Source organism: Rutilus rutilus (assembly GCF_951802725.1).
Source record: "Rutilus rutilus genome assembly, chromosome: 11".
In the NCBI taxonomy this organism is placed as follows: domain Eukaryota; kingdom Metazoa; phylum Chordata; class Actinopteri; order Cypriniformes; family Leuciscidae; genus Rutilus; species Rutilus rutilus.
Genome location: NC_140216.1, coordinates 5,276,537 through 5,301,937, shown reverse-complemented (window position 1 = coordinate 5,301,937; position 25,401 = coordinate 5,276,537). Strand labels below are relative to the sequence as shown.

The 25,401-nt window shown below is 38.1% G+C and overlaps 2 protein-coding genes across 14 annotated transcripts in view; one reads left to right on the top strand and one right to left on the bottom strand.

Annotated features, from left to right (window-relative positions):
• LOC311299878 (zinc finger MYM-type protein 4-like) overlaps window positions 1–21,281 on the top strand; it is a gene marked incomplete at its 5' end in the record, with an annotated part of 37,198 nt that extends 15,917 nt beyond the window's left edge. For 9 of the 11 annotated variants that reach the window (XM_084423787.1, XM_084423784.1, XM_084423786.1 and 6 more), the window contains 28 exons: window positions 2,023–2,292; window positions 2,381–2,462; window positions 2,562–2,792; window positions 2,973–3,028; window positions 3,145–3,228; window positions 4,035–4,113; window positions 4,293–4,500; window positions 4,585–4,714; window positions 5,908–6,123; window positions 9,140–9,287; window positions 10,506–10,621; window positions 10,738–10,962; window positions 13,044–13,194; window positions 13,330–13,505; window positions 14,458–14,626; window positions 14,818–14,946; window positions 15,075–15,115; window positions 15,293–15,422; window positions 15,572–15,681; window positions 16,626–16,797; window positions 16,902–17,108; window positions 17,845–17,945; window positions 18,607–18,736; window positions 18,909–19,060; window positions 19,147–19,261; window positions 19,339–19,578; window positions 19,665–19,788; window positions 20,757–21,281. In XM_084423787.1, the coding sequence (XP_084279913.1) occupies window positions 2,023–2,292; window positions 2,381–2,462; window positions 2,562–2,792; window positions 2,973–3,028; window positions 3,145–3,228; window positions 4,035–4,113; window positions 4,293–4,500; window positions 4,585–4,714; window positions 5,908–6,123; window positions 9,140–9,287; window positions 10,506–10,621; window positions 10,738–10,962; window positions 13,044–13,194; window positions 13,330–13,505; window positions 14,458–14,626; window positions 14,818–14,946; window positions 15,075–15,115; window positions 15,293–15,422; window positions 15,572–15,681; window positions 16,626–16,797; window positions 16,902–17,108; window positions 17,845–17,945; window positions 18,607–18,736; window positions 18,909–19,060; window positions 19,147–19,261; window positions 19,339–19,578; window positions 19,665–19,788; window positions 20,757–20,967 (4,203 nt within the window). In that variant the 3' untranslated portion in view covers window positions 20,968–21,281. Of the gene's footprint in view, window positions 1–1,837; window positions 1,930–2,022; window positions 2,293–2,380; window positions 2,463–2,561; window positions 2,793–2,972; window positions 3,029–3,144; window positions 3,229–4,034; window positions 4,114–4,292; window positions 4,501–4,584; window positions 4,715–5,907; window positions 6,124–9,139; window positions 9,288–10,505; window positions 10,622–10,737; window positions 10,963–13,043; window positions 13,195–13,329; window positions 13,506–14,457; window positions 14,627–14,817; window positions 14,947–15,074; window positions 15,116–15,292; window positions 15,423–15,571; window positions 15,682–16,625; window positions 16,798–16,901; window positions 17,109–17,844; window positions 17,946–18,606; window positions 18,737–18,908; window positions 19,061–19,146; window positions 19,262–19,338; window positions 19,579–19,664; window positions 19,789–20,756 lie in introns of those variants that run through there. The other 2 variants (XM_084423789.1, XM_084423790.1) reach the window with 2 other exon arrangements.
• Window positions 20,578–25,072, bottom strand: illr4 (immune-related, lectin-like receptor 4). 3 transcript variants are annotated; one of them, XM_084423793.1, is made up of 8 exons: window positions 24,932–25,072; window positions 23,964–24,062; window positions 23,368–23,436; window positions 23,024–23,083; window positions 22,806–22,942; window positions 22,604–22,722; window positions 22,258–22,443; window positions 20,578–22,153 (listed from the first exon to the last, which is right to left on the bottom strand). In XM_084423793.1, the coding sequence occupies exons 1-7, from the start codon at window positions 25,014–25,016 to the stop codon at window positions 22,275–22,277; spliced, it is 738 nt and encodes a 245-aa protein (XP_084279919.1). In that variant the 5' UTR covers window positions 25,017–25,072; the 3' UTR covers window positions 20,578–22,153; window positions 22,258–22,274. The 3 variants fall into 3 exon arrangements, with proteins under 3 accessions (XP_084279919.1, XP_084279918.1, XP_084279920.1); XM_084423792.1 differs by having other exon boundaries at window positions 20,578–22,443; XM_084423794.1 differs by lacking the exon at window positions 23,368–23,436 and having other exon boundaries at window positions 20,578–22,443.
• Between the last annotated feature and the right edge of the window lie 329 nt (window positions 25,073–25,401).

Sequence of the window (25,401 nt, the reverse complement as noted above, 5' to 3'; positions counted from 1 at the left end):
ACATGCTTTAATGAAGTAGACTTCAAAAGCTTTTGAATTTGAGCTTACAGTTCTTTCATCAACCTGTCTTTTACATAAACTTACAAAATAGATACTTTAACTCAGTCCTCAGATAGAGGAGGGTTGCTGCTAGCTCCGTTAAGGTATTTCTGTCCCTCCCAAACTGCATTGAAATGGTATGTTTAGCAGCTAGAATTTAAAAATTTTCAGGGGGAGAAACCCCCTGACCCCTCCTAACATGATCCATATCACCTGTCAGAAAACAATTGCTACGTCTCAGATTGTGCCCCCCCCCCCCCCCCCCCCCCCCCCAGAATTTTGGCTTGCATGACGCCCCTGGCTGTAAAGAAACACATCTCCTATGATTTTTCTGTTTACGAACTAAATATCTTGTATGTTTTGCTCGCTTGTTGTTTTAATGTGTCTGCCTCACTAACTAACGTTACACTTGTCAATAAATGTCATCCTCCGATTCAATAACTTCGTCAATTAGAAATTGGCACCGCTGGAATTCTCGGCAGCAGACAGACTCTTGTTCTGTGTCCATTGGCACACAGTGAGAACACATGCACCACCAATCTGCCCCAGCTCGAGCCATTGCGGGTCATCGTCCGCGGCAGGCAGATCGGCTGTGGTGGCAGCAGCTTCAGCCGCCTCCCCAGCTGCTCGTCGCTATACTGTGGCTCATAAAGGTAGCCACGAACATCCGTTTCTAACATAACTTTGTCCAAATCAAAATCCTCCCCAATGCATCCGTCTGAAAATTCAGTATTTTCCTCCATATTTTCGAAAAGTTTCTCCACGCACTGGCACTGATCTGGGATAGGTCTGTTAGCGCATTAGGTACAACCCCCTATGGGCGGGTTTGAAAGGGTGGGAACTTGTGCTTGTAGTCTTTACAGAAATCCACCCTTTTTACACTTCCTCCTACAATGACGTCAAATGACGATTTTTGCGTCATTGTAGGAGGAAGTGAAAAAGGTAAATAGTGGATTTCTCTCGTCTCAGGGGAAAATGAGAGAATGTTGCACGACCATTCAATAGTATGACTGGTTTTTTAACAATGGACCTCTTAATGCAAATGGGTGGAGTGTCCCTTTAAAATAATTGAATATTAAATATTTAGTGGCCAAGTTTTGCTCATTTATATATGTATTATATAGCAATAGTTTATTCTAAGTTTACTCATGTGACTAATAAACTTAGGCCAACTAGCACTATGCATTATATTTTGAAAAAGTAATTATCTTAATATCAAAACCTTAAATTTCCTCTGGACTCAATGATAAATACATGTCTGACTGTTGGAACGAACCATAAAAACTAGAAAATCGCATTCATGACGATTTATGGTGATTTTATTTCCGTTAGACCTTTGCCTACATTGACGCTGATGCATTAAAGAGGAGGGGCTCCCCTGTTCCAAGATGGCGGCTCTATTGACGCATTCGTTCCAATGAACTGCCGTAGCCCAGGCGAAATCTAGTGTATATATCTATGCATTTACATCCAGTCTTTGTGCTAAGCTAGGCTAGCGGTGGGTGCGTCAAATAACACTTACAGAACGCACAGAAATGAAAAAGGTATGTATGGACTTATCTAACTCTGGATAAGCTAAAGTCCCAAAAAGTCTGAGTTTTCCTTTAAATAGCATAAAGAAAATGAATAACGAATTTTATGCAATCCTATGTTAACTTGTTCTGTCTTCAATAAAATAAAAAATCAAGCCAATGTATTCTTAAATTTCCTCTCTCTCACACAATGTTATAGTATGGCTTCAGAAGATTTGGAAAACGCTGCACAAGTCATATGGACTACTTTTGTACTTTCTCCATTTAGAGGTTGAGACTCTATGGTCAACATACACTGCCATTGTACAGAAAATAATCGTTTCCTGTTGTGTTCAGAGGTGATCATAAAAATATGCAGGTTTGAAACTCCATGAGGATGTGTAAACAATGACAGCATTTTCATATATGGTTGAACTATTCATGTAACACAGTCTGTTTTCTGCCGTTTTAGGAGATTGTGAGTGATCCAGACGCCCTGTCGGCAGATGACTGTGAAGATACAGAGGAAGATGAGAAGGTGAATATCGCAGAGGAAGATGAGAAGGTGAATATCGCAGATGATTTTCAGTCAACTTCAGGAAGGCAAAAGAACCACAGAACCTGCCCTGTACGACGTGGCCAACGTCAGTCAAAACTTATTTTAACTGTTAAAAATCAGTCTACATCTCCATCTGTGTTTGAGACCTACTATGCTCTCCCCCCCACATGGTACTACCAAGTGGTAAGTCCTCACATATTTTGTCTCAAGTGTTAGTGAGCAGGTTTTACTTCTTAATTGTAATATTGCTCCACTGACTGTTTTGTGTCAGAGTGACCCTGCAGAGATAGGACTCCAAATGAAAGAAAGTCTTGATGAAAACGACAGCATGGATTCTGCTGCTGCTACAGAAGGCAAGAAGGATCTTATTTTGGTTCCTGTGTGTTAGGGGTGGGCGATATGACCAAAACTATAAAGTGTTAACGATTAATGTAATAATTTCCCACTTTTAGGAGCGAAGTCTGGCCCCTCACAGTCTACAGTTTCACAGCTGGGCTTTACGGGACACCGTGAGCATAAGAATGAAGCCATTGAATCAGACAGAGAGATCAACGCAGAGGACACAGCACAGTCTACAGAAGAGCTTGTGATCACTAAAGTTGAGGACTGCATGAGTGAAATGGCAGTGGACCAGAATGAGGATTACAATGAGAAGATGGAAGTCGTTGACCCAGCAGATTCAGGTAATTGAACCAATGATTGCATTTTAGTTGGTTCAGAATCCTGTTCCTTTAAAACTTTACATTAAACAATAATAGTAAGTTAATAATGAGTGTTATACTGTTTATTTTTGTTGTATTTTAACATGATTTGTATGCTTTTTAACTTATGTATACATTTTGTATACTTATCCTGTTTAATAGAGACAAAGAAAGCCAAAGACGTAAAGACCAGGAATAAGGAATCGTCTGCTCTAACGGTCAGCACAGCATCACTGTTTAATGTTTACTGCTGAGGGAAGAGAAGTTAGTTTATCCATCAAACACATGCTGTTGACAAAAAATTAAAGCAACCTCTGTCATTCTACCTTTGAAGGTCAAGGAGATCAAGGATGAACCAATGGATGAAGAGTGGAAGAAAGCACCACAGACCCCAGGGAGAAACATTAAGGATGATGAGGTGCTTTACTTGAGACTTATCAGAAGTTTAAATTTCAGTATACTTCAGTAGAGAAAAGTTATACGTTTGTTTGTCATAAAATTAATTTGTCAAGCAACATGAACTACCGTTCAAAAAAGTTTGGGCTCAATATTATTTATTTTTTTTTAAGAAATGAATACTTTTATTGAACAAGGATGCCTTAAATTGATCAAAAGACATAGTTACACAGGGTTTATTTAAATAAATGCAGTTCTTTTGAATTTTCTATTCATCAAAAAATCCTGGAAAAACAAAAAAAACATTAAGCAGCACAACTGTTTTGATAATACATTGATAATTATAAGAAATGTTTTTGAGCGCCAAACCAGCATATCAGAATGCTTTCTGAAGGATCATGTGACACTGGAGTAATGATGAGAAATTCAGCTTTGACATCACAGAAATAAATATAAAATTTACTGAAATAGACAATAACATTATAAAACATTTTATACTAGATTGCAATATATCATAATTTAATGATTTTTACTGTATATTTATCAAATAAATGCAGTTTTGGTGAGACTTCTTTCAAAAATAAATAAATCTTACTGACCCCAAACATTTGAGTGGTAGTTTATAAGTGATATAGAAGATATGACACCATATGGCATTTCCAGCCAATACATATGTGACTAAATATAGTCTAAAAAGTATGTGAGCTATATGAATTTTGGCTTTTTGTAATAATGCTCTGATGTTAGCCACCTATTTTCTATTATTGTTGAGTACACAGATTTTTGTAAATGAGTGACTGTATTATCCCAATGTGTTTCTGCTCTCAGGATTTTGACCAAACACCCGATGATGTCAAGATCCGAGCTGCGTTCTCTGTTGGAGTAAATACTTCCACTGCATCCATCGGTATAAGCATTACAGTAGTTGTAAGCTATATATATGTGTGTATATATTATTTTTTGTATATTTGTTCCAAACCCATGTGACTTTCTGTCATAATTTCATTGTAACCATCCTTCAAACAGGATAAAAAGCACCTTTTTGGGTCTCAAGTCAGTTCTTTCATGATCCTCTTCATGTCACAGGAGATCCAGAAGGCGTCCCAGCAAAGGCACCATCAATCTCAGTCAAACCTATTCAATCTTTCACTCAAATTGGTTTGCTGTGCACAGCCTGTAATAAGGTCCTGCTGAAGGGACAAACAGCATTCCAGCGCAGTGACTCTTCTAAACTCTTCTGCTCACCTGAATGTGTCTGCAGCAGCAAGACGAAAACATGTCACAGCTGCCTTAAGTACGCTTACGACATTTCATTCAACTGTATATTTGTATATTGCTGGAATGAATTGACTTGATGATGTACCTTCTTTACCTTCAGAGAGATTTGTGACCAGCAGAACACCGTAATTGGCCCGGTGGACATGTTAGGGACTTTGAAGGAGTTTTGCAGTCAGAAATGCCTCAGTGCTTTAAACTTCAAGTGCAGTGTGTGTCAGAAGACAGGAATGGTGAGTAGACTACTACAATTTAATTTGATTTGATATCGATTCATGCTCGATTATTGTATCGCTATCTGTATCTGCGTTAATATCGCTTTTGAATGCGCGTTCGCTTTTCACCTTTGCTGTCGAATTCACGATCACACGTACTCTGTGTATAGGGAGCGGCGGTACTATCCACACATTTTACAAGATAAGATATTTGCAGATGACGCTGAGGATCTGTTGCACACCAGATCTTCTGACATCGTCCTGTCAGTCATCTCTCCATACTCTCGGGATAAGTGAAATCTGATTCCTGTTGCAACTCTGCAGCTCGTGCTGTATGGAGCAGAGCAGACGCTTTCAGTTTATAATTTTAGCGTCTGTTGTCCAACTGAACTAAATGCTTTTTTCGAGAAATAAAACCCAAAATAACAATGGGGGCAGTGCCACGGTCCCCCACAAGTAATGTAATCGGTGCACAGCCGACACTGACTTCTGCACCAAGCCTAACAAGTTATGGTCATTGAATGGCTTTTCTGAGGAAAATGTAACGTTACGTGATACTAGCCGTCTTTCCACTGATTGAGCAATAACATGAGATCTTTCAACATACCTTCTGATGTTCATTCATGTTTATTTATACGTGCTATGACTTAATAGTAAAGAGAAAGAGATGATCAGTTCAGTCCGCTTAAACTGAGGAACTACAGCGATCTGTCACACATTAAAGAGTGTCAAAACAATATTATTGATTTAAAATGGACAGAATTTTAAAGGTGAGACTTGTTTCATAAGAAAAGTAGCTTATTGTCGTTTACTATTTAAAAAAATTCCCCACTGCAGATTGTATGTTAAATAGTAGCCTACATCTGGAATTCTTCCTTTCACATTTCACTGCTTTTGTTGTTTTGATATGTGCATTAAAGCTGATACATTTAGAATATATTATTTGAAAAATCGTATTTTGTGAAGAAAAAATACAAAACTATGTGATGGAAAGATTTATTGATATTTTTGAACTTGGCATCATCAAAATAGGGTCATTTTTAGGCCCTTTTTACAAATCAGTATAATTTTTTTTTTTTTTTTCAGGATGCAGGGCTATGATATTCTTTTGTGCTTAATATGTGCTTAACATATTTTGTTGCTCTGATTGTCTAATTAATATAATTTTTGTGGCTGAGTTTTTAAAGATCTGAAATTGTGTCATTTCTCAGACTCATAGTCATGAAGTGAACTTCATGGGCTCCATCCATAAGCTGTGCAGCGACAGCTGCTTCAACCAGTTCCGCTCCTCCAATAAGCTGAACATGAACAGCTGTGTGAACTGTGGTGGATACTGCTATGGCACAGACAGTCAGTGTCCGTCTCTGTGGATGGAGGACAGAGTTATGAAGTTCTGCAAACAAAACTGCCTCCTAGCCTTTAAACAGGTAACTGCAAGGGAATAGTAATAGGACTCATTAAGCTTTCAGTCCTAGTGCCCCTATTATGTTTTTTCAAATATTACCTCATGCAGTGTGTAATATAGCTGTTTGTGATTTGTAAAAGGTCTGCAGAGTTTTAAAGGTCAAAGGGCATGACAAATAAAGTTATTGTCTCCTTGAATCTGAATCAATTTTGAAATACCGAAACAGGTCGTCAGCAATTCCAATCTCACTTACTAACAAATTTGCATAATGCTAGCTTATGGTCTTCATCGGCTGCCCACAAACAGCGTCTACTTTGACGCTCAAACACTGTAGTTGTAGTTGAGACTTGGAAGAGTTTGGTTTGTGTTGTCAACTTGTCGAGAAGATGCTGTTTTCAGTGCTGTGAATCCACATTGCTGCACTTCAGAAGGTTGAAGACTCTAGCTGAAATTAATATTGAAAATCCGAAGCCATCGTTATTGTACAGGGTACCCGCGGGGTCTTAAAAGCATTGAAAAAGTCTTAAATTTGATAATCTCAAATTAAGGCCTTAAAAGCCTTGAATTTGGTATACAAAGTCTTGAATTTCGTTACAAAGGTCTTAATTTTTTTTGCCTTTTCTATGATTAAATTCATACCGTAACAAAATTAGCTGTTACTAATGTAGACTAATTAAAAATTAGTCGCGTAACGTTGAGTGCACCTCGCGCTTCACGTCATAGAAGAACGCGCACCCGTTACGATGGTTACTAATCAGAGCTTTTCTGTTAAAAGAGCATGTTTTCTACCCGGTCTTTTCAGTAGTATCTGGCCACAACCATCCACGCGCACTCTCTCTACATTGTTGAAGAAGCGCGGATGATCTGAAAAACAGACAAGCTGGAGTTCAGCGATCTTCATTTGAGAAGATCTGTCACGAGCCGCTTGCGCTGTTTGTGCGACTAAATCTGCGATCAAAATGCAGGCTGATATACAGCAGTGTTTTTAATGTTGATCATTATGCGAGCAAGAATGCAATGTTTCCCAACTATCCACACGATTTCAAATGTGACATTGATTTTATACAACAGTAAAAAAAAAAGAAAAGAAAAAGGGTAACATTAAGTGATGTACAAAATTTTAAACAGGCTTATTGCTCTATTTTGCAACAAAATCTGTGGCTTTGACAAAGACAATGAGTTACCGCCACCTACTGGCGATTTTAATATCATATTTTATTAATATTAAACGTTTTTTAACATTGAATATTTATTGAACATTGTTTTATTTAAAGCATTATTTATTTTTAAAAGTATTATAAAGATGAAAAATGAAATGGAAAAATCGATTAAATGGGGCAAATATTGTCCCTTAATGGAAAGATGTGACTGCAGTCGTGGAAGAGAGGGGGTACGGCACTCTAAAAAATTGGAGAACTAAGGAAAAAGGATATGTAGAATTGCACAAGTGCTACTGCTAAAGAGTGCAATGTCAATACAGCCTGTTAGCTTAATTTTAATTTCTCATAAGCTTAATCGAATTGGCCTAGAGAGAATAATTATGACATTTTCTGTCTAAAGACTACATATAAAATAGTTACCAAAATTAAAGTAACTGCAGTTTGACTAAAAGTAATGACTAAAAGTTGACAAAAAATGCAAACACATTTCGTCAACTAAAACTATGAAAGGCAGAATGACTCAAATGTGACTAAGACCAATAAGCATTTTCGTCTGAAGATGAAGAGTAAGACTAAATCAAAAATGGCTGCCAAAATTAACATTGGCCTACACACGTGCACGCTACAACGCTGCCGCGTATGTATTAAATATGACTGATAATTTAAATAAAATGTTTTATTTAATTCAAATAGTCTACTTGTACATAATTATTTTTTAGGGTTTAAAATGTATACAGATTTGACATTTTACCCTCATACTTCTGTCAGAATTGGTACGAAGTTGGCATTGAATTTCATTTGAAATGGTATTAAAAAGGTCTTAAAAAGCCTTGAATTTAAGTTGGAGGATCCTGGGGCTACCCTGTTGTATGTATCACTGCTGAAGAAGCCTCTGGAGCTGAAATTCAGATACAGTAATGGGCGTTTTGTTTCCAACACGCACTGTAAGCAGCACACCAACAAACTGGTCTGACCAATCAGAGGAGAGAAATGACGTGGCGTTCAAAGTATACTATAGCTGTGTCTGAAACCGCTCACTCGTTCACTCATTCACTAACCCCTACATAGTGAATGGCAGTTGAGTGCACTACATCAGCGAAGAGTGAACGAAAATGAGTGCGCGAATTCGGACGCTGACATAATTATCACGCGCCAGAGAGCTCGGACAATTTCGTCATAAACATTACCTACCCATCTTTAATATTGCCTTTCTTGGCTGTATGAATTGTATGTAACAATTGTATGAATGTATTTTTCACGTTTATTGCGTTATTTGATAAAAAAAGATAATAAAAACACTTGCTTATCGTATTTATTAACTTTTTACATTTATATGTGAAAATAAAAGAGAACAAAACACTACACAACACATTCGTTCATTCAAATATAGATATAACGGTATATATATAAATAAATAACCAGGCGTCTGGTCTTATAAATGATCGTTTTCTATCTCGCGTGCGCCGTTGCCATGGTGACATATTTGTTTATTTTTCATTCGCGCTCTATCGCCTTATCGTGTTGGATTGTGGGAAATAGTGTCTCAGCAAGTGTACATCGGATGTACACTCAAATTCAGAGAGGATTGTGGGTAAAAGTAGTGAACGAATGTAGGGAATGATGTCGTTCTCTCAGAATTCGGACACCACTACAAAATGGCCGACACCCTAAATAGTGCACTATATAGTGGATAGGGAGCGATTTCAGACACAGCTTATGAGAAATTGAAAGCTTTTTTTGACCTTTGATGCATGTAAACCTATTGCAGGAGACCTCCAAAACAAGATAAGAAACCTTTCAAATTGCATAATAGGGGCACTTTAACAGGAAATTATAAGTGCAAATAAATAAATTGAATAAACTGATCTTCACTTATAGAGAAGTCTGAAACTTGTCACCTGCAAAATGTGTCACACCCTGCGCCCGGCTGCAGATGCGGTGGACAGTCCCAACTCGGAGGGCGTCAGGGAGCTTTTCTGCTCCGCTTCCTGTGTCACAGCGAGTAAAGGCCAGACCAGTTCGTCAGGTACCATGAACATATATTTACCACAACTCTGTGTGCTTAATTGTTGGAATGCACAGATACCATTTTTAGAGTCAGAGCATGAATACCCATAATTCCTTTAAGATATTAGCCAATACCATTCAAAGTTTGAGGCTGGTAAGATTTTTAAAATAGTTTTGAAAGAAGTCTCTTATGCTAACCAAAGCTGCATTTATTTAATCAGAAATACAGGAAAAAGTCATATTTTGATATGTTATTACAATTTCATGTATCTGTTTTCTATTTTTATATATTTTAAAATGCAATTTATTCCTGTGATGCAAAGCTGATATTTCAGCATCATTACTGAGCCTCCAGAAATCATTCTAATATGCTGATTTGCTACTCAAGAAATATTTGTAATTATTATGAATGCTGAAAACAATGCAAAATGTGATAATTCATTTGAAGGATTCTTTGATTAATAGAAATTTAAAAAGAACGGCATATATTTGAAATAGAAATCTTGTAAAATAAATGTCTTTACTGTCTCTTGATCCATGTAGTGCATCTTTGCAGAGTAAAATAATTTCTCTCAAAAAAAAAAAAAACTCTTTCTGACCCCCAAATTTTGAAAGGTTGTGTATAAAATGTGAAGTGCAATATAGTGTATGGGAGTGTATTTAATTATATTTATCAACTCCATAAGAACTAGAACTTAAAGAAAATTCATCATTTGCTCTCCCTCATATCGTTTCAAACCTGTTTAATTTTCTTTCTTTTTTTGTGGAACACAACAGAAGATATTTTGACAAAAGATTGGACCCCATTGACTTTTTTTTTATTGTGTAGAGCTATAAACAAACAAACCTTGCACATTTTTTATATCAAAATATCTTTTGTGTTCCACAGAAAAAGAGAAGGTCATACAGTTTTGGAATGACTTGAGGGTGAGTAAATGACCCATAATCCATTAAATAATGATAAATACATGACAGTATAGATGGTCACCCAGGCATCATAAAATCCACTGGTTTAATTACTTTAGTCAACACTATTGCTTTTAAAGTTAATGCATTTGTTATATACATTTATATACAGCTAATGCATGTTTCTATATACATTTTATATAGATTAAAAAAAAGCATTTGTATAAATTACATTTTAATGCCATTAATGCATTTATTCAATTTGACATATACAACTGTTGTTTTTTGTGTGATGTTTGAAAAATGTCTTTATTGTCTGGATGCAAACAAGGTATTCCAGTGGAATGCAACAACTGCAAGCTGAAACTAGTGCCTCAGTACCACATAGCCATGTTTGATGGATCCGTTCAGAACTTCTGCTCTTTTTCCTGTGTTCTAGCATATAAGGTATAGTACCATTTATATCTGACACGTACGATTCCAATAAAACTATGAAGAAATGTCAGTGTTGAGCCATTTGAATGATATTAGTTTGTGTTGATCTTTTGTTTTGTTTGGTTCAGGAATCCTTCAGTAAGACAAAACCTAGCAAACAGGTGAACATGGCAACATCTACAACCAACACCACATCTACCCCAAAACCTGCTGCTCCCAAACCTGCTTCATCCGAGTCCAGCTCATCAGCGAAGACTAGCGCTCCCGGTGGTCCGGTGCAGACAGTCGCCAAGATCCCCTGCTATCAGTGTCTGAACTTATTCTTCCACAGACCGGAGCTGCTGGAGTTCAAGGTACTCCTGTTCACTGCTACCGGACCCACTTGTTTTATTAGGTCAATAATAAAACTTGGTTTTAAAGGGGTCATGACATGAGAAATAAAATGTGCCTTGATCTTTTGGCATAAAAGAGCTCTTTGTACCATTAAAACATCATAGCTTAGTGTCCTCTTCATTATAAACAAAGCATTTATTTAATCAAGCTCCAAAAATCACTTGTTTGATATTGTGGGATCTGTGACCAATACTTTTGTATATCACCGCCTCCAGAGCAAGACCTCGATGAATATACATCATAGCACCGTAGGCCCCGCCTACTGTCTGACATCTCACACTGGATGTGAGCGTCAAAAGCAAATAGAACCCATTATAATCACTGGATACAGTATACAGATCTGCGTTCAGTTTTTGACGCACGCGTCCCGGATCACGAGTTCAGAGCTTTTGTTTTTCTAAATGAGGCACTGTGTAATAGTGTTTGCAAAGAAACTTTTGTGGAAAGATGAAGCAGCCAACTCTTTTGGACCTGACAGTAGCTGCATCACAAACTGCAAGTAAATGATTTCACTATGCTTTGCCTGTAAATGACGGTTTTATATGGATAATGTTTTCAAAACACTTAATGGCCGTTGATACTGTTTCCTGTGCAATGACATTAGTGGTTGTTGTTTACTGACAAGCATTAAAGGAGTCGCCGCTTAAAATGGATCAGTTCAGGGTCAAAATGAAGGTAGAAAGTAAGTTTTTCTGCATATTTTTTATTATAAAGTAAACCTCAGGGAACATAATAAAATAGTTAAAGGGGTCATATAATGGTACATGCACTTTTACAAGTTGATTGTACTGAAATGTGTGTTGGCAGTGCCTGTACACAACCATCATAAAATTCAAAAAATCCATCCAGTGTTTTTTTTTTTTAATCTTATGTTTTCCCCCATCTCAAATCAAGCCGTTCGATTTTGTGATGTCACAAAATCGACGCCCCTCCCACGATTGTTGATTGATAGCAGCGTTTCAACACAGACCCGCCCTCGCTCGTGAGCGAGCTGTCAATCATATTCCACGTGGCCCGGCGCGGTCATTGTTGATACGCTGGAGCACTGTCTATGAGCAGAATGGCGTCTAATCGATTGTGGTGTTCTGTTCTTGGGTGCAATAAGGAGCACAGCAGTCATTTTGATGTTCCTAAATCCGAACCGGATTTAGACGAAGACGCAGTGGCTGTGTTTGTTTTCGGAAGGAATATTCCCCACGATCAACGTCAATGCTTTCATGTTTGCGCGAATCATTTCACACACCAGACTGCTTTACAAACGATCAGTATAAAGCTGGTTTTGCTAAGAAGCTGCTCCTGAAAAAAGGATCGGTACCAACTATTCGTGTTTCTGCTGCACCTCCAGAAGAAGAAGTGAGTGTAACGTTTTATTAACCTTTATATTAATATTTATATTAATCTTTGCAAATCGCTTGCTGCACGCTTCACGATGAATGCGGCTGTTTACACTCAGGGTACATTACGGCATGTTCTCTATGTACGACGTTCTCAATATAATTCATAATCCCACGTTTATAATGAACAACGCGTTATGGTTATTGTGTTACAAACGGTCAGAGCCATATATATCTCTCTATATGGCTCTGAACAGAACAGAGGGGCGGGGTGAGCAAAGCTCATTATCATTTAAAGACACATGCACTTAAACGGCGTGCTGAAAACAGAGCTGTTTTTGACCAGGTAAAATGAGTGTTTTCTTACAATACTAATGAGAATTTTTAAAGTATATTACAAACTTTTAATTTAGACCCTAAAGAATCATATTAGCGTGTACAAAAATGGCATTATATGACCCCTTTAAAAAAAGTTCATCTCATTACCCCTTGAAAATGGTTTTATTTTTGTTCCTGTTTTTATTAATATTTTTATTATTTTTATTATTATTATTATTAACCAAACTACAGTATTTTCAAGAAAAACTATACAGCTACTTTAATTTAGGTAATTTAAAAGTAGTTAGACAAAATTTGAAAGAACCAACCAAACTGTATTGGTTGTCGACTTTAACCTCTTTTTTTCTTTTTTTGATCTGGTCTTCCAGAGGAAAATGTACGCTTTCTGCGATAATGCTTGCATTGAGGAGTTCAGAAGGATCAACAGCGTGGTGGCTCGCTGTGAAAACTGCAAGCTCAATAAAACTCTGAAAATTGTGAGGAGGATAAACAAGGTTGACCGTTCTTTCTGCAGTGAGAGTAAGCTAAAGCATTATTGAGATCTTATTATTTTATTGTTTGGAAATGTGTTTTTTTTAAATAATCACACATGTGGGTTGTCAGTTTGTATATGTGACCTTGTGTTTGTGTATTTATTTATTTATTTCTGTACAGGATGCAAGTCACTCTTTGAGAATAACCTGTTCAAGCGGTGGGGGAAGAAACACTGTTGCAACTGCTTCTACTGTGACAGCGCCTCAAAGACTGTGGTGACCGAGGTCTTCGATGGCAAGCAAGAGGCGTTCTGTGGGAAAGATTGCGTGTCAAAATATAGTTCATTAATCCGTCAGGTAATATTGTTTCGTTAGTTATTTGTATTAGTTATTTACTTAGTTGTGCATCTATCTTATAATGTAGTTATTTAGGCCCTGTTTACTCCTGGTGTAAAGATGTGTTTTGATCGATCGGATCACGAGTAGACGAGGGAGACACATACCCGTTTTACTTGGTATTTTAGTCTGTCCCACTTTCAACCACTTCTGTCCTGCTTTCTTCGAGGGGAGGGTCTATGGACGGGTAAATGTATGGGCTTTTTTTTTTTTTGACTAAATACGCTCGTGCAATTTACATATGAACATGCCAGGAGACGACGGAAAAACATAAAGATAGCATCAGCTTTCATTTGTGTTTTGACAGCCGCCAGACAATGGTATGAGAACATTGTGCTTGGTACGCTTTTCATCTTCAAACCAATCTTAGATCCTCAGCTGACAATGTTTTAATCCAGTCTGTCCAGCGCGCTTCCCACAATGTTTACCAATTAGGTCAGTAGGTCAGCCTTTTGTGGATGTTCGAACGCATTCGACCACATGAGCTACTACCTTTGAAAGTGGACAAGCTCAAAACATGTTAGACCCCGTTTACACCTGTATTTAGCGTCGTCCACTTGTGATCCGATCCGATCAACCAAAACGCATCTTAATACCAGGTGTAAACGGGAGCTTAGTTTAGTTTGTAGTTATTTGTGTTTATTTGCTTAGTAATTTACTTATTGACTTAGTTGTTAGTTATTTAAGTGAATTAGTTATTTTAAGTTAAATTAGTTATATAGTTTAGTTATGTAGTTACTTGGGTACTTGTTTAGTTATGCAGATAGTTAGAAAAAAAGGCCATGAAGAGTTGTCCCATATCACATTGTGCCATACTAAGTTGCTGCAACATGGGACTTTTGGACATTATGCAAACAATGTGGCTTCTAAAAAAAAAGTAACATTAAGTGTTCCTGCTGCACAATTTTGACAGGAAATAAAGTGCTCCATGTGCAGGCAGGCCAAGAAAACCACAGAGACCGTGAAGTGGCTGGGTGAGATAAAGCATTTCTGCAGCCTGCGGTGCCTGATGTTCTTTTGCAGTCTGCAGGGCGTCACTGGAGCCGTCATCAAAGCTACAAGGCAATCTCAAGCCACACAGAGTATGTTCTCTCTTACATTAACTTACATTACTTAGATATTATGGTTGGTCTGCTTATCTCTCACTGCTTTTATTTGTTCCATTTTTGGTTCATGCTGTAGATTCTGTAATTGGCTGGGGGGTCAGTGTGGCATATCCTAAAATGTTTCACTTTCTTTACCCTGGAGTCCTGTGATGTCACTCTCTCCACAGGTGCGACTCCAGTAACCTCTGCAGGCCCTCAAAGCATTAAAGAGGGCACACCAGTCATTGCCAGTGTTGTTTCACTCTCAAATGCGTCTAACAAACAGCCAGGTGTTCTCAGAAACACCGATCCGAAAGGTGATTTACCCACTGGAACATTAACCATTTAAACTGAACTGAACACTTATACATAATGCATAAGGTTAAAGACTGAGATTCATTGTTTGTTGCTCAAATCACTCACATTTAACCCTTTGTCTCCTCAGGCTCTGTTCCAGCTGCTGTTACTGTGAAAGTTACAGAACATGTGAGTTTGTCTGGAAAAATCTGTCTTTACACCCCCAGTCTTAAACATGAGATTTTCTATAACTCGTATTTGTTGAGAGCAGAATCTGAATTCAGACTGTTCCAATTGTTATTTTTATTTCAGCTAATTTTTTAGCTTTGCTGTGAACAGATCTTTTGTTCTTTGCTCTGCTCACAGAAACATGCTGTGAAAGCTCCTGTTTCATCATCCCAAATCCGGAACAACAAGGACTTGACATATAAATCCATCAGCAAAAACAAAGCCACATCCTGTAAACCCCACACCACTGATGCTGAGACACAAATAGGTATTAGCCAGCTGCGTGATAGTGACTACTCTCTTTTTTTTAGCAACCTTATTCTTGACAAATCTTCCACATTTGTTTTTCCTTTTTATCTAACAAAAAAATATGTTGCAACACCCGTTGCATATGTCGACGTCTCTTTTGTCCTGCAGATGAAAAGCCTAAAGTGATAATCCTGCCTGTGCCGGTGCCAGTCTATGTGCCAGTTCCCATGCATCTCTACACCCAATACATTCCAAAGTCTGTAGGGCTTCCACTTCCGGTACATCTACTCTCTACCCTTCCTCGTCCTCACTTTTCAAGCCAAGATTATTTTCTTTAGGAACAGCATGTGACAGATGTTTAAAATGCATATATTCATTTAAGCATGTTAAAAGTATATCTGTAAACATTTGCCGCCCTGGCTCAATGTAGTTTTTAGGGCTGCCATCTAGTAGCCGACTAAATGCTTGTCGACGAGAAGAGGCTTAATCAACCAAATTTTATTTAATCAGTTAGTAACAGAAAAAAAAAAACTCCACAGGAATTGGCAAGATTCAGTCCGTGATTGAGGTCAAACATTCATCGACCTCAAAACATGGCTTATTTGATACACAAGTAGTAGTAGCGTTAGCAACTTTACATGGCTGCCACACTAATGTAATTGTTAACCTAGATAACTACTTAGGCAAACATATCAATGATTGCGCGGAGCGTGGAAGCTAAATTAGTAGCGCCCTTACTGCATGACATTTGACTTAATATGCATTTCTCTATATGCACATCCACTATACTGCGGAGATGAGTCAGCATCATCAACTTTACCTTTGCAGATGACACTGACTGATGTTTTAATCAATTATTAAAATGCTCAGTCTGTTTTTTCTCATTTATAATAATTACTTTTGCCGATGCACTGCGACCTGTTATGCTAGCTTTATGTATGCGCTTAAGTGCTTAATTTATATTTGAATGCCTCATTATGGTTTAGTATTTCACTGTAATGTAGAACAATGCTGCATATAATATTCTTACTCAGCACTGAAACTCAAATCATTTTCTGATGCCACCCCCCAGTTTATATTTAAGTAGTTAAATTAATATTATAAACGTGAGACTAGTCGACTAATGTCTTCAATGAACTTCTCAACTTTAAAAACTTTAGTCAGGGGCAGCCCCTAGTTTTGTAGTCTGATGATGTAAATGTGCCTCTATTTCTCTTTGCAGGTTCCAGTGCCCTTGTTTTTCCCCACGACTCTGGACAGCGCTGAGCACATTGTGAAGACCATTCAGGAAATCAAAGAGAAGATCCCTGATGACCCTCTGGAGGCTGAACTCCTCATGATGGCGGAGATGGTGGCTGAGGATACAGAGAGGGAGAAATGCATCACATCTAGTGGTATGTAATGGAAAATTTGAAGGTTATGGTGTTTAGGCTCTGTACTAAATCTGCAAATGTACATTTGTTTTGGTCACATTGAAGCTTCTTGTTTTGTTACACAGATCAGACTGGTAACATTATGGAGGACCTCGATTTTGAAGCCCTTTCCAACAATCTGAATTGGGAGGAGGATTCTGTGTCTTCAGCTCAGACATGGGATCAACCCCCAGAGCCTGAAAGACCTCCTCCGTCCAGATCTGCCACACTGACCCCCGTCTCTACCTCAGCAGAAGAGCCACAGATGGACCTGGAGGCTGATTTCCCAGTCGGTAAGAGCTTCTACTGGGATTAACTCTTTCCCTGCCAGAGTTATTTTTTTAAGTTGCCAGCCTGCACCAGCAACAATGTCCCCTACCGCATAACAGTGAAAACACATCTTGCTGGAATAACTTGGCAATGGACCCTTTTCAAATTTCCGGGGTTCTCAGAAGTGGAAGTCGTCATAGTCATCGAGTGCGGATACTTAAATCAGAGAAAGTTATTGGGGCGGGTGGATGATTTGTTTTTGGCTGCGGATTCGGGTGACGTTGGAGCTCATCCGCTTACTCTAAAGCAGTCAGACTCTGCCAGGCGTTAACAGCTCGAGGTGAAAACGGCTAACGTGGTTTAGCAAGTTTGTGGTATTACCTCCTGCATATTCTATTTGTGCGTGACATGAGCGCGCACAGCTCGTGTCTTCTGCAGGTCGTGCTTACCAGGTTGTTTATCAAAGCCGAAATGTGCCCAGATGTACTCGCATCTCACCTCCCTCTGCCATTGTATGCTACCACGACAAAGCACGTACGCGACGTAGAAACGATTAATTTCGACACCCCTAGTATATACAAATGTTACAGATGTTGAGAACTGTGGAAACGCGTCATCACGGTCTGTGAAAGGGTCCATGGTGGGGAAGCATTTGGCATAAATTATGGAAAATCTCGTCAATTGCCGAGAAAGAGAGTTCAAAGGTCTAAAGGAGTTGTTTATTTTCTTCCATTCATATTTTATCCTTTCACATTTCAGAAAGCATTGAACTTCTCAGAGAGCAAACACAAAAAGACACTGATTCTGGCAAACGAAGATCTCACAAGAGAGGAAACGACGGCTTCCCTCAGAAGAAAAAGGTAAGAACAACTAAAGCAGCATTATTCCTCCCCTCCATCAAAACTCTAACATATAGGACTCTATGATTTTCGCTATGCGGAAAATGCGAATGGAATATAGTGGAATTTACTCTATGATGCAGAATGTTGGGTGAATAAATCAATAGTAGGGCTGTACAATTAATCAAACCACAATATGGGCTTCTGTCAGAATATTAAATGGCAAAAAGACTGCTATTGAAATGAAGTCTGCGTATTCTGTGTTTCTGTGTGAGACCTTGACCGTGTTTGAAATAAAAATGGACAGCCGTTCTGTGTTCCCTCACGACCTTCTCAATGACAAACAAATAAATCCAATTATGAATCTCGACTATTATTTTGATATGTGGTTTTTAAATAAATGCACTTAAGCAACCTCTGTGCTATAATGTTTTTTGTTGTTGTTTTAATAGAAAACCGTTAACAATTATTGGAATTGATATTAGGAAAATAAACCCTTCGTATGAGTTTTGTGCTTAGGCGGAAGTGCCATAATTCTGATGAAATGTAAAAAGAAAAAAGTCTTAATCACTTTAGTGCAAAATAATCATGATTATCAGTTTAACCATTATCGTGCAGCCCCTAACCATTAGCCTTATGGAAAGCTGAAAGTCTGATTATTATGTGTTTTGTTGACACGTAGGGTCGTAAATGTGCATCAGCGCTTCCAAACAGCCTCTCCAAACTGCAACAGGAGTACGGCGTCAATGCCTGGAAGGACTGGGTGCGTTGGAGGAACGCCCAACCCAACATGGAGACTCCCAAATATGCCTGTAGGTCTCAGTTTGGGGATGAAATGTTGGGTATAAAGCAAACAAATTTCTACAATTCAGAAGCAATACTGGACCACATCACCTTGACTGAAATTAATTATTAAATAAATTTACTTGGGGGACAGACTTTGTGCCATTTACGCATTAAACATGTCCTCTTCATCCTCCATAGCACATTCTATGACAATAAAGGAGGACCTGTTGAAGTGTTGCACGGCTGAACTGAGCTACGGCCTCTGCAAGTTCATCTCTGAAGTTCGTCGACCCAACGGAGAGAAGTACAGCCCTGACAGCGTCTTTTACCTCTGCTTGGGCATCCAGCAGGTGAAACGAGAAGAAATCACACAAACTCAACACATTCAGTCATGTTGTATTTAGTTAAATTGGCTCTCGTCGATTATGTTTTACAGTTCCTGTTTGAGAACAATCGGATGGAGAACATCTTCTCGGATCTCTTCTACACCAAATTCTGCCTTGAAATGTCCAACTTACTCAAAGGATGGAAACCAACTATTTTACCCACTGGTGAGTATTTTAAGAAACTGACACGAGACTGGCTTGTTTCTCCGTTGTGCTACAAACGCCTGTGCGTGTTTGTGCAGGTTACGTTCATTCTCGTGTGGAGGAGGAGTATCTGTGGGACTGTAAGCAGCTGGGAGCGTTTTCACCCGGCGTGCTGCTCAACACGCTGCTTTATTTCTTCACCAAGTTCTTCAACTACAAGACAGTGGAGCAGCACCGTCGCCTCTCTTTCGCCAATGTCAAACGCTACTCTCGGGGTCCAGCTAACAGCAAAGTATCCTACCTGCGTTTCTACCCCCCGAAAGAGGACACAAGTTTGGGTCAGTGGTCAGTCATACGTTTAATAGTGTTTGTTTGTTTGTTGTTGTTGTTAATTGTTACTACTTATACATTTTATCCAATTTAGATGGTGTCCCTGTAAAGAAAAGGAAGAAGGAAGATGAACGGCAGAGAGTGCTAAAGATACGGCAGAATTCAGACAATCCTCTCCGCTGTCCTGTCAAGCTATACGAGTTCTATCTCTCAAAATGGTATGTCAACTGTTTGTTTAAAGTCAGCATGAAACAGAAGTTGCAATAGTAAATCCCGTATGAGTAAATGACGTATATCTGAGTGAAACGGCTTCTCGAATGAGAAAAAAAATGTTAGGTGGGAATTGATTTCGTCTGTTGGGAATTGATTGAAGCCCCACTCTCCGCTGAGAGACACGTCATGATTATGACACATTAACTTAAGAAAATAATGATATGGATAATTATTTATAATAAACACTGTAACATTCTGTAAAAAAAAAAAAAAAAAAGAAGAGAAAAAAAGAATTGCCCATTTGGATTTCCTGGTTACTTTAAAATGCCCCTATTATGCTACTTTAAAGTTTCTTCATTTCATTTTAGAGGTGTCCTACAGGTTTACATGCATCCAAGGTCAAAAACACTTTAATTTTCATTCACATGACCCAATTTCTTAAAGGTCTGAAATGTTTTGATCAAGTATTGTCTCTAAACCCCTCCTTTCTGAGAGCCTCTGATTGGTCCGATGGCCAAGTCTTTTGTGATTGGTCTATCACTTAGCACTGTCAGAAATGAAACAGCCAGTACCGTATCTAAATTTCATCTCCGGAATCTTCCTCAGCACTTGATACACTCATCTTCTCAGCATGTCGACAACACGAACCAAACTCTTCCAGTCTCAGCTACAGTGTTTGAGGGTCAAAGTAGACGTCGTTCACGGGCAGCCAATGAAGACCATAGACTGGCATTATGCAAATTTGTTACAAACCTACTTTGGTTTGAGCAGGAAGTAAGACTTTAGACAGGCAGTTCAATAACTCCTTTTATCATGTTTATTGATCTTTTAAAACGTTACAGAGCATTAACATTCACAAACAGTTACATTACACCCTGCATGAAAGTTAATTTCTGAAAAGGCACAATAGGGGCACCTTAATCAAATGAGTCATGGTGTATTTGGTTGTCAAACTATCTGTTGTTTCTTCCAGTTCACCAGGCATAAGACATCATGCGACCAAATTCTACCTGAGCCCTGAGCGCTCCTGTGTACCCAGCAGTCCTACGTGGTTTACAGCCATCTCGCTGAGTGATGAGGCTCTGGACAGCATGCTCACACGTATCCTTACTGTCAGAGAACTGCACATGGAGACGGACAAAACACTCACCGAGACCGATTCAGACACTGACTCGGACTTCTGAACATTTTAATACAGCAAAACTGAGAAAACCTGAACACATGACTGACTGTAGCTCTGAATGCTGTTTGTCATTGTGCATCCTTGTAACTACAAGAAGATTGAACATGGAAATCACACAGTTGCTGCGAGTCGCCGCCTTTGTATTATATTTAAACACTAAAGACATTAACAGCATCATTCCAAAAACAGATTTTGAAGTTGTTGTTGTTCATTGCAAACCATGTTGGTCCATATAGATTGGAATGTTCCTGCAATTTACTGTGGATAACTCTTGTTTTTGTTTTTGTTTTGTTTTTATTAAAAAATTAAACTGGTGCTGCAAGCCTTTCATCTTTATTTTCTTGAGAGGTACAGATCTTTTCACTTGCATTTTGCACATTAACACAAGATGCATGCATGCAAACACTACAGCCTCAGATTGCGCAGTCAAGCACATCAATGATTGTCACAGTGCCCTGCTGGTGATTTTTAGAATTAATTTTATTTACTTATAACTATAACTGCACAATTTTTCATGTGACCATATATTTAGAAAAAAGGAAAAGATGTGGCTGCCTGTGATCGAGCAAAGCAATGGCCTTGAGAAAATGTTTTATAACCGTTTCTTGCAATTTTATACATGGCAGGACAAATATATTTTTTGCCAAAGCAAATATATCCAGGTGAAAAAAAAATCATATTTTGTTTGATTGCAAATGCATTAAATCTTTCTTATTTTTTGGGGCTAAAAATTGGGTCATAAACTGATTGAAGGATCTTTCCTGCGATGGTAGCTCAGCTGTGGGCTAAAGTGTGTCCAGGTTGAATTTAATGATAATGAGCTTTGCATTTCAATGGAAGATCATTTGCGTTAGGAAACATCCAGAACTAAAATGATACAGGATATCACCGATCTTCACATCTTTGACAGACATCAGGTTGAATGGAAGCTGTTTGGAACGTTTTGAATCCAATAACTTTTGCATGAAAGTCACCTTGAGCCAACTTAGGTGAAGATGTGAACTATTTTCAGAATCCAAGATGGCCAATTCAGAGCTGAGATTCAAAATCAGTGACTTCACTGAACTTTGCATGAGGCAAGAACGTCTCAAGGCCTCAAAACTTATAACAAGCAGAAGTGGGTCTGAGTAGGACACCGCAAAGCTGTCTACTCATTCCTGCCCAGTTCAACTGTGGTGTGCCACAGACTTCAAGCCAGAGAGAAAAAGAGATGTCAGAACAAAAGCAACTGGGGCTTATGGGACCCTAAATAGAAAGATATACACATTTTCAAAATAATCCAATGCCATACATTGCTTTCCATGGCCACTATGTTTGTCTGGAGGATCTGGTCTCACATATTCTTCTGAATGGATTACCGCAGAATGCATCAGACCAGCTTTTAAGATCAGCTAGTTTGAGGATAACACAGTCCTCTCCCGTCTTGTACTCTCTACGAGACCCTGTCCAGTTGTCTGGTTCCTTTCCATTCCAGTACCTGAAAGAAATGATACGTTTCAGTGAGCTGCTTCTCAACACCTGTCAAAAGGGTCAAATATTTGGAGTTTAGAAAATAACTGCAAATTAAAGGGATACTTCACCTCTGGAAAGATGAATGTGTATTTTAAGTGTATTTTGAGTGCAAAGATTTCATCTACCTTTTATCTTGACTAAGTTCTGTGTTGTCAACCCATAACCACTGACCCTCTTTCTTCTCATCTGTCAGGCCAATCCAGAACAACTCTTTATATTTTATAGTTATGTTCATCAGGAACTCCTTCAAGGACAAAGTGTTGACTTGTTATTTACATTGCATTACTTTATAATAAAAAAAACTTGTTCATGAGTATACAGACAAACCTGTTCATCTTCGCTGTTTATGATCACCAGATGACCGCCATCTGAGATGCAGGTATCTCGACTCCCAGTCCAGTCCAGGGTGTTTGTGGAGAAGTAGTAACATTTTCCCGCATGATACTCCCAATCCTTTGGACACGCTGAAGTTTATAGCATTTGAGCGGAGTTATCAATCTTTTCCCTCTTTCATAGTGATGTATATTGTGATGATGATCACTTACCACTGTCATCCAGAGCCTTGGACAGATTTTGTTGCCAGTGATGCATGTCTTGAAGTACCGCTGTATTAAATTGACAAATCATAGTCCCAGTTTACAAATATATGTTCCCATTGAAAACATTACGCAAATGTTTTGGTTATGCAAACATTAAGGGAACGTTATGGAATAATTAGGCGAACATCCAACCAAATGTTTCAGGTAAAAACATTCCATGAACAACGCAAACTTTTTTGTGCAAACTTTGTGAGAATATTATTAAAGACAGAGACCAGTGGTGTGTGTTTATAATGATATAATACATTACTTTATTGGACAGTTTTAAACTCTGTATAATGAGTATTTACCTGTGAGGTTTTCATTCAGTGCAGTGTGAAGCTGCTGAAGATCTTTAAGCTTTTTCTCTGTATATACATCTAAACAAAAAGTTATAGTTATACCCTTCATTAAAATTGTATAGATGTCACAATAAAAAAAAGAAAAAAAAAGTGAGATGTGTACTATGGAGCACCTAAAGGGACATGGTGGTGGGAAAACATATTTCAAAGCTTTTGTGTTCCCCAAAAAAAACGTTACGGAGCCCCTTAAGGGACATGGTGATGGGGGGAAAAAATGAGATGGGAGGAAAAATTATGTCTGCTTTTGGTTTCTCTCACAAATATTTTGAGTTCCGCCCAAGAAACTTTGCTTTCTCTTTCAAAGAACTCAAAAGTTTTTCTGGAACACAAAAGTTTCGCAAGCGAACACAAAAATTTGTAAAAAAAAAATTCCTCCCATCTTTTTTTTTTTTTTTTTTCGCAATTGCATGAAAAAAAATTGGCTTCCATAATATTGTGTATTAAAATGTTACTCATTTGGATCCAAAATTTGTGCCCAGTATAAAATCAATCAATCCAAAAAAATTGGGCTTTTTTTTTAAACAAGTGTGAAGAAGGATACGTACATTGGAAGCTGAGTGCGATCAATCCACCCGTGAGGAGAACACACAGAGCCGTTAGTAACAGTCGACCAAAGTCACCACATGGTTTGGTGTTTTGCGAAGCTTGAGAAGAATCACCAACAAGAATTGATATCAGAGAGTGGTTTAATATGCTAAATCACAATTTAAGGTTTTAATCAAGCATATTTGATTAAAACCTTAAAGGGATAGTTCACCCAAAAATGAAAATTGTGTCTTCGTTTACTCGCCCTCATGTCGTTCTAAACCTGTATGAGTTTCTTCTGTTGAACACAAAAGAAGATATTTTGAAGAATGTTGGTAACCTGACAGTTGACGGTAGCCATTGACTTGTATAATAGGAAAAATAAATGAAATATGAAATACAGTGGATCCATCAACTGTCAGGTTACCAACATTCTTCAAAATATCATCTTTTGTGTTCAACAGAAGAAAGAAGCTAATACAGGTTTGGAACAATTTGAGGCCGAGTAAAAGATGACAATTTTAATTTTGTGGTGAAATACCTCTTTAAGTTTGGTCGTTTGCGAAGCTGCAGAAGAATCACCAACACGAATTGATATAAGAGAGTGTTTTATTATGCCAAATTACAATTTAAGGTTTTACTCAAGCATATAGGCTATACAAATAAAACAGTTTAACGAGCACAAGGATTTAAGTTGCTTGTGGTCAATGTGCTTTTTTATTGTAGGCCTACTGATACTGATTTCATAAGAACATTAACATCCATGAACTTCCCAGTTTTATGTGATGTTACTTGAGTTATGTTTGATTTGCGTTATTTATGTTTAGCCTGATGCGTCTCTAAACTCAAATAGCTATCTTAATTTTACTGCAAACATTTGATTGTCATGAACTGTTCTCATAGGGCATCACTTCGACAGGAGGAGCATTACAAAAATGCATGCAGTTAATTAAGAAAAATACCAAAACAACTCCTACTGAAAACTCACCTAATTGACTCTGATCTGGGTCGTTACTGCCAGCCTCGTTTCTTTTCACAAATACGACATCCGAGTAGATAACGTCCTCAGACATTTTACTCAGCCTTTAATTCAGGAAGGATGCTAATGTAAATGTGTCTAAATTATGAGAAGGGGACGAAAAGAGGAACTTTTTGTTTCTCTCTTGTCAAGAATCTGATGACATATCTTGTGAAATACTGTGCTGTAAGCCTATTTATCCAAATGCACGAAAGGACCCCTGTGAATTGTTTTAGGTTTAATCGTTTAAGTAGTCTAGTACTCAAGTTGGATATTATTTATTAATTTGCTATTAATGTAGCCTAAATGAACGCTTATACTTTAAATGAAATAAAATAAGAAATGAAGAAGATTAAAATGGGTTCGTTTTAAACATTTTAATCACGTTTGGCTTCTTTCTTTTTTTCTTTTCTTTTTTTACATTTCTCTTAAATGGTCCT

Bases quoted from the DNA above. Each gene is read 5' to 3' on its own strand.
- illr4 (XM_084423792.1), bottom strand. From the start codon at position 25,016: ATGTCTGAGGACGTTATCTACTCGGATGTCGTATTTGTGAAAAGAAAC. The intron at 23,437-23,963 runs GTACGTATCCTT...CTTTTTGTTTAG, and splicing joins GATCGCACTCAGCTTCCAAT to ATGTATATACAGAGAAAAAG. The intron at 23,084-23,367 runs GTAAATACTCAT...AATTTAATACAG, and splicing joins ACTGAATGAAAACCTCACAG to CGGTACTTCAAGACATGCAT.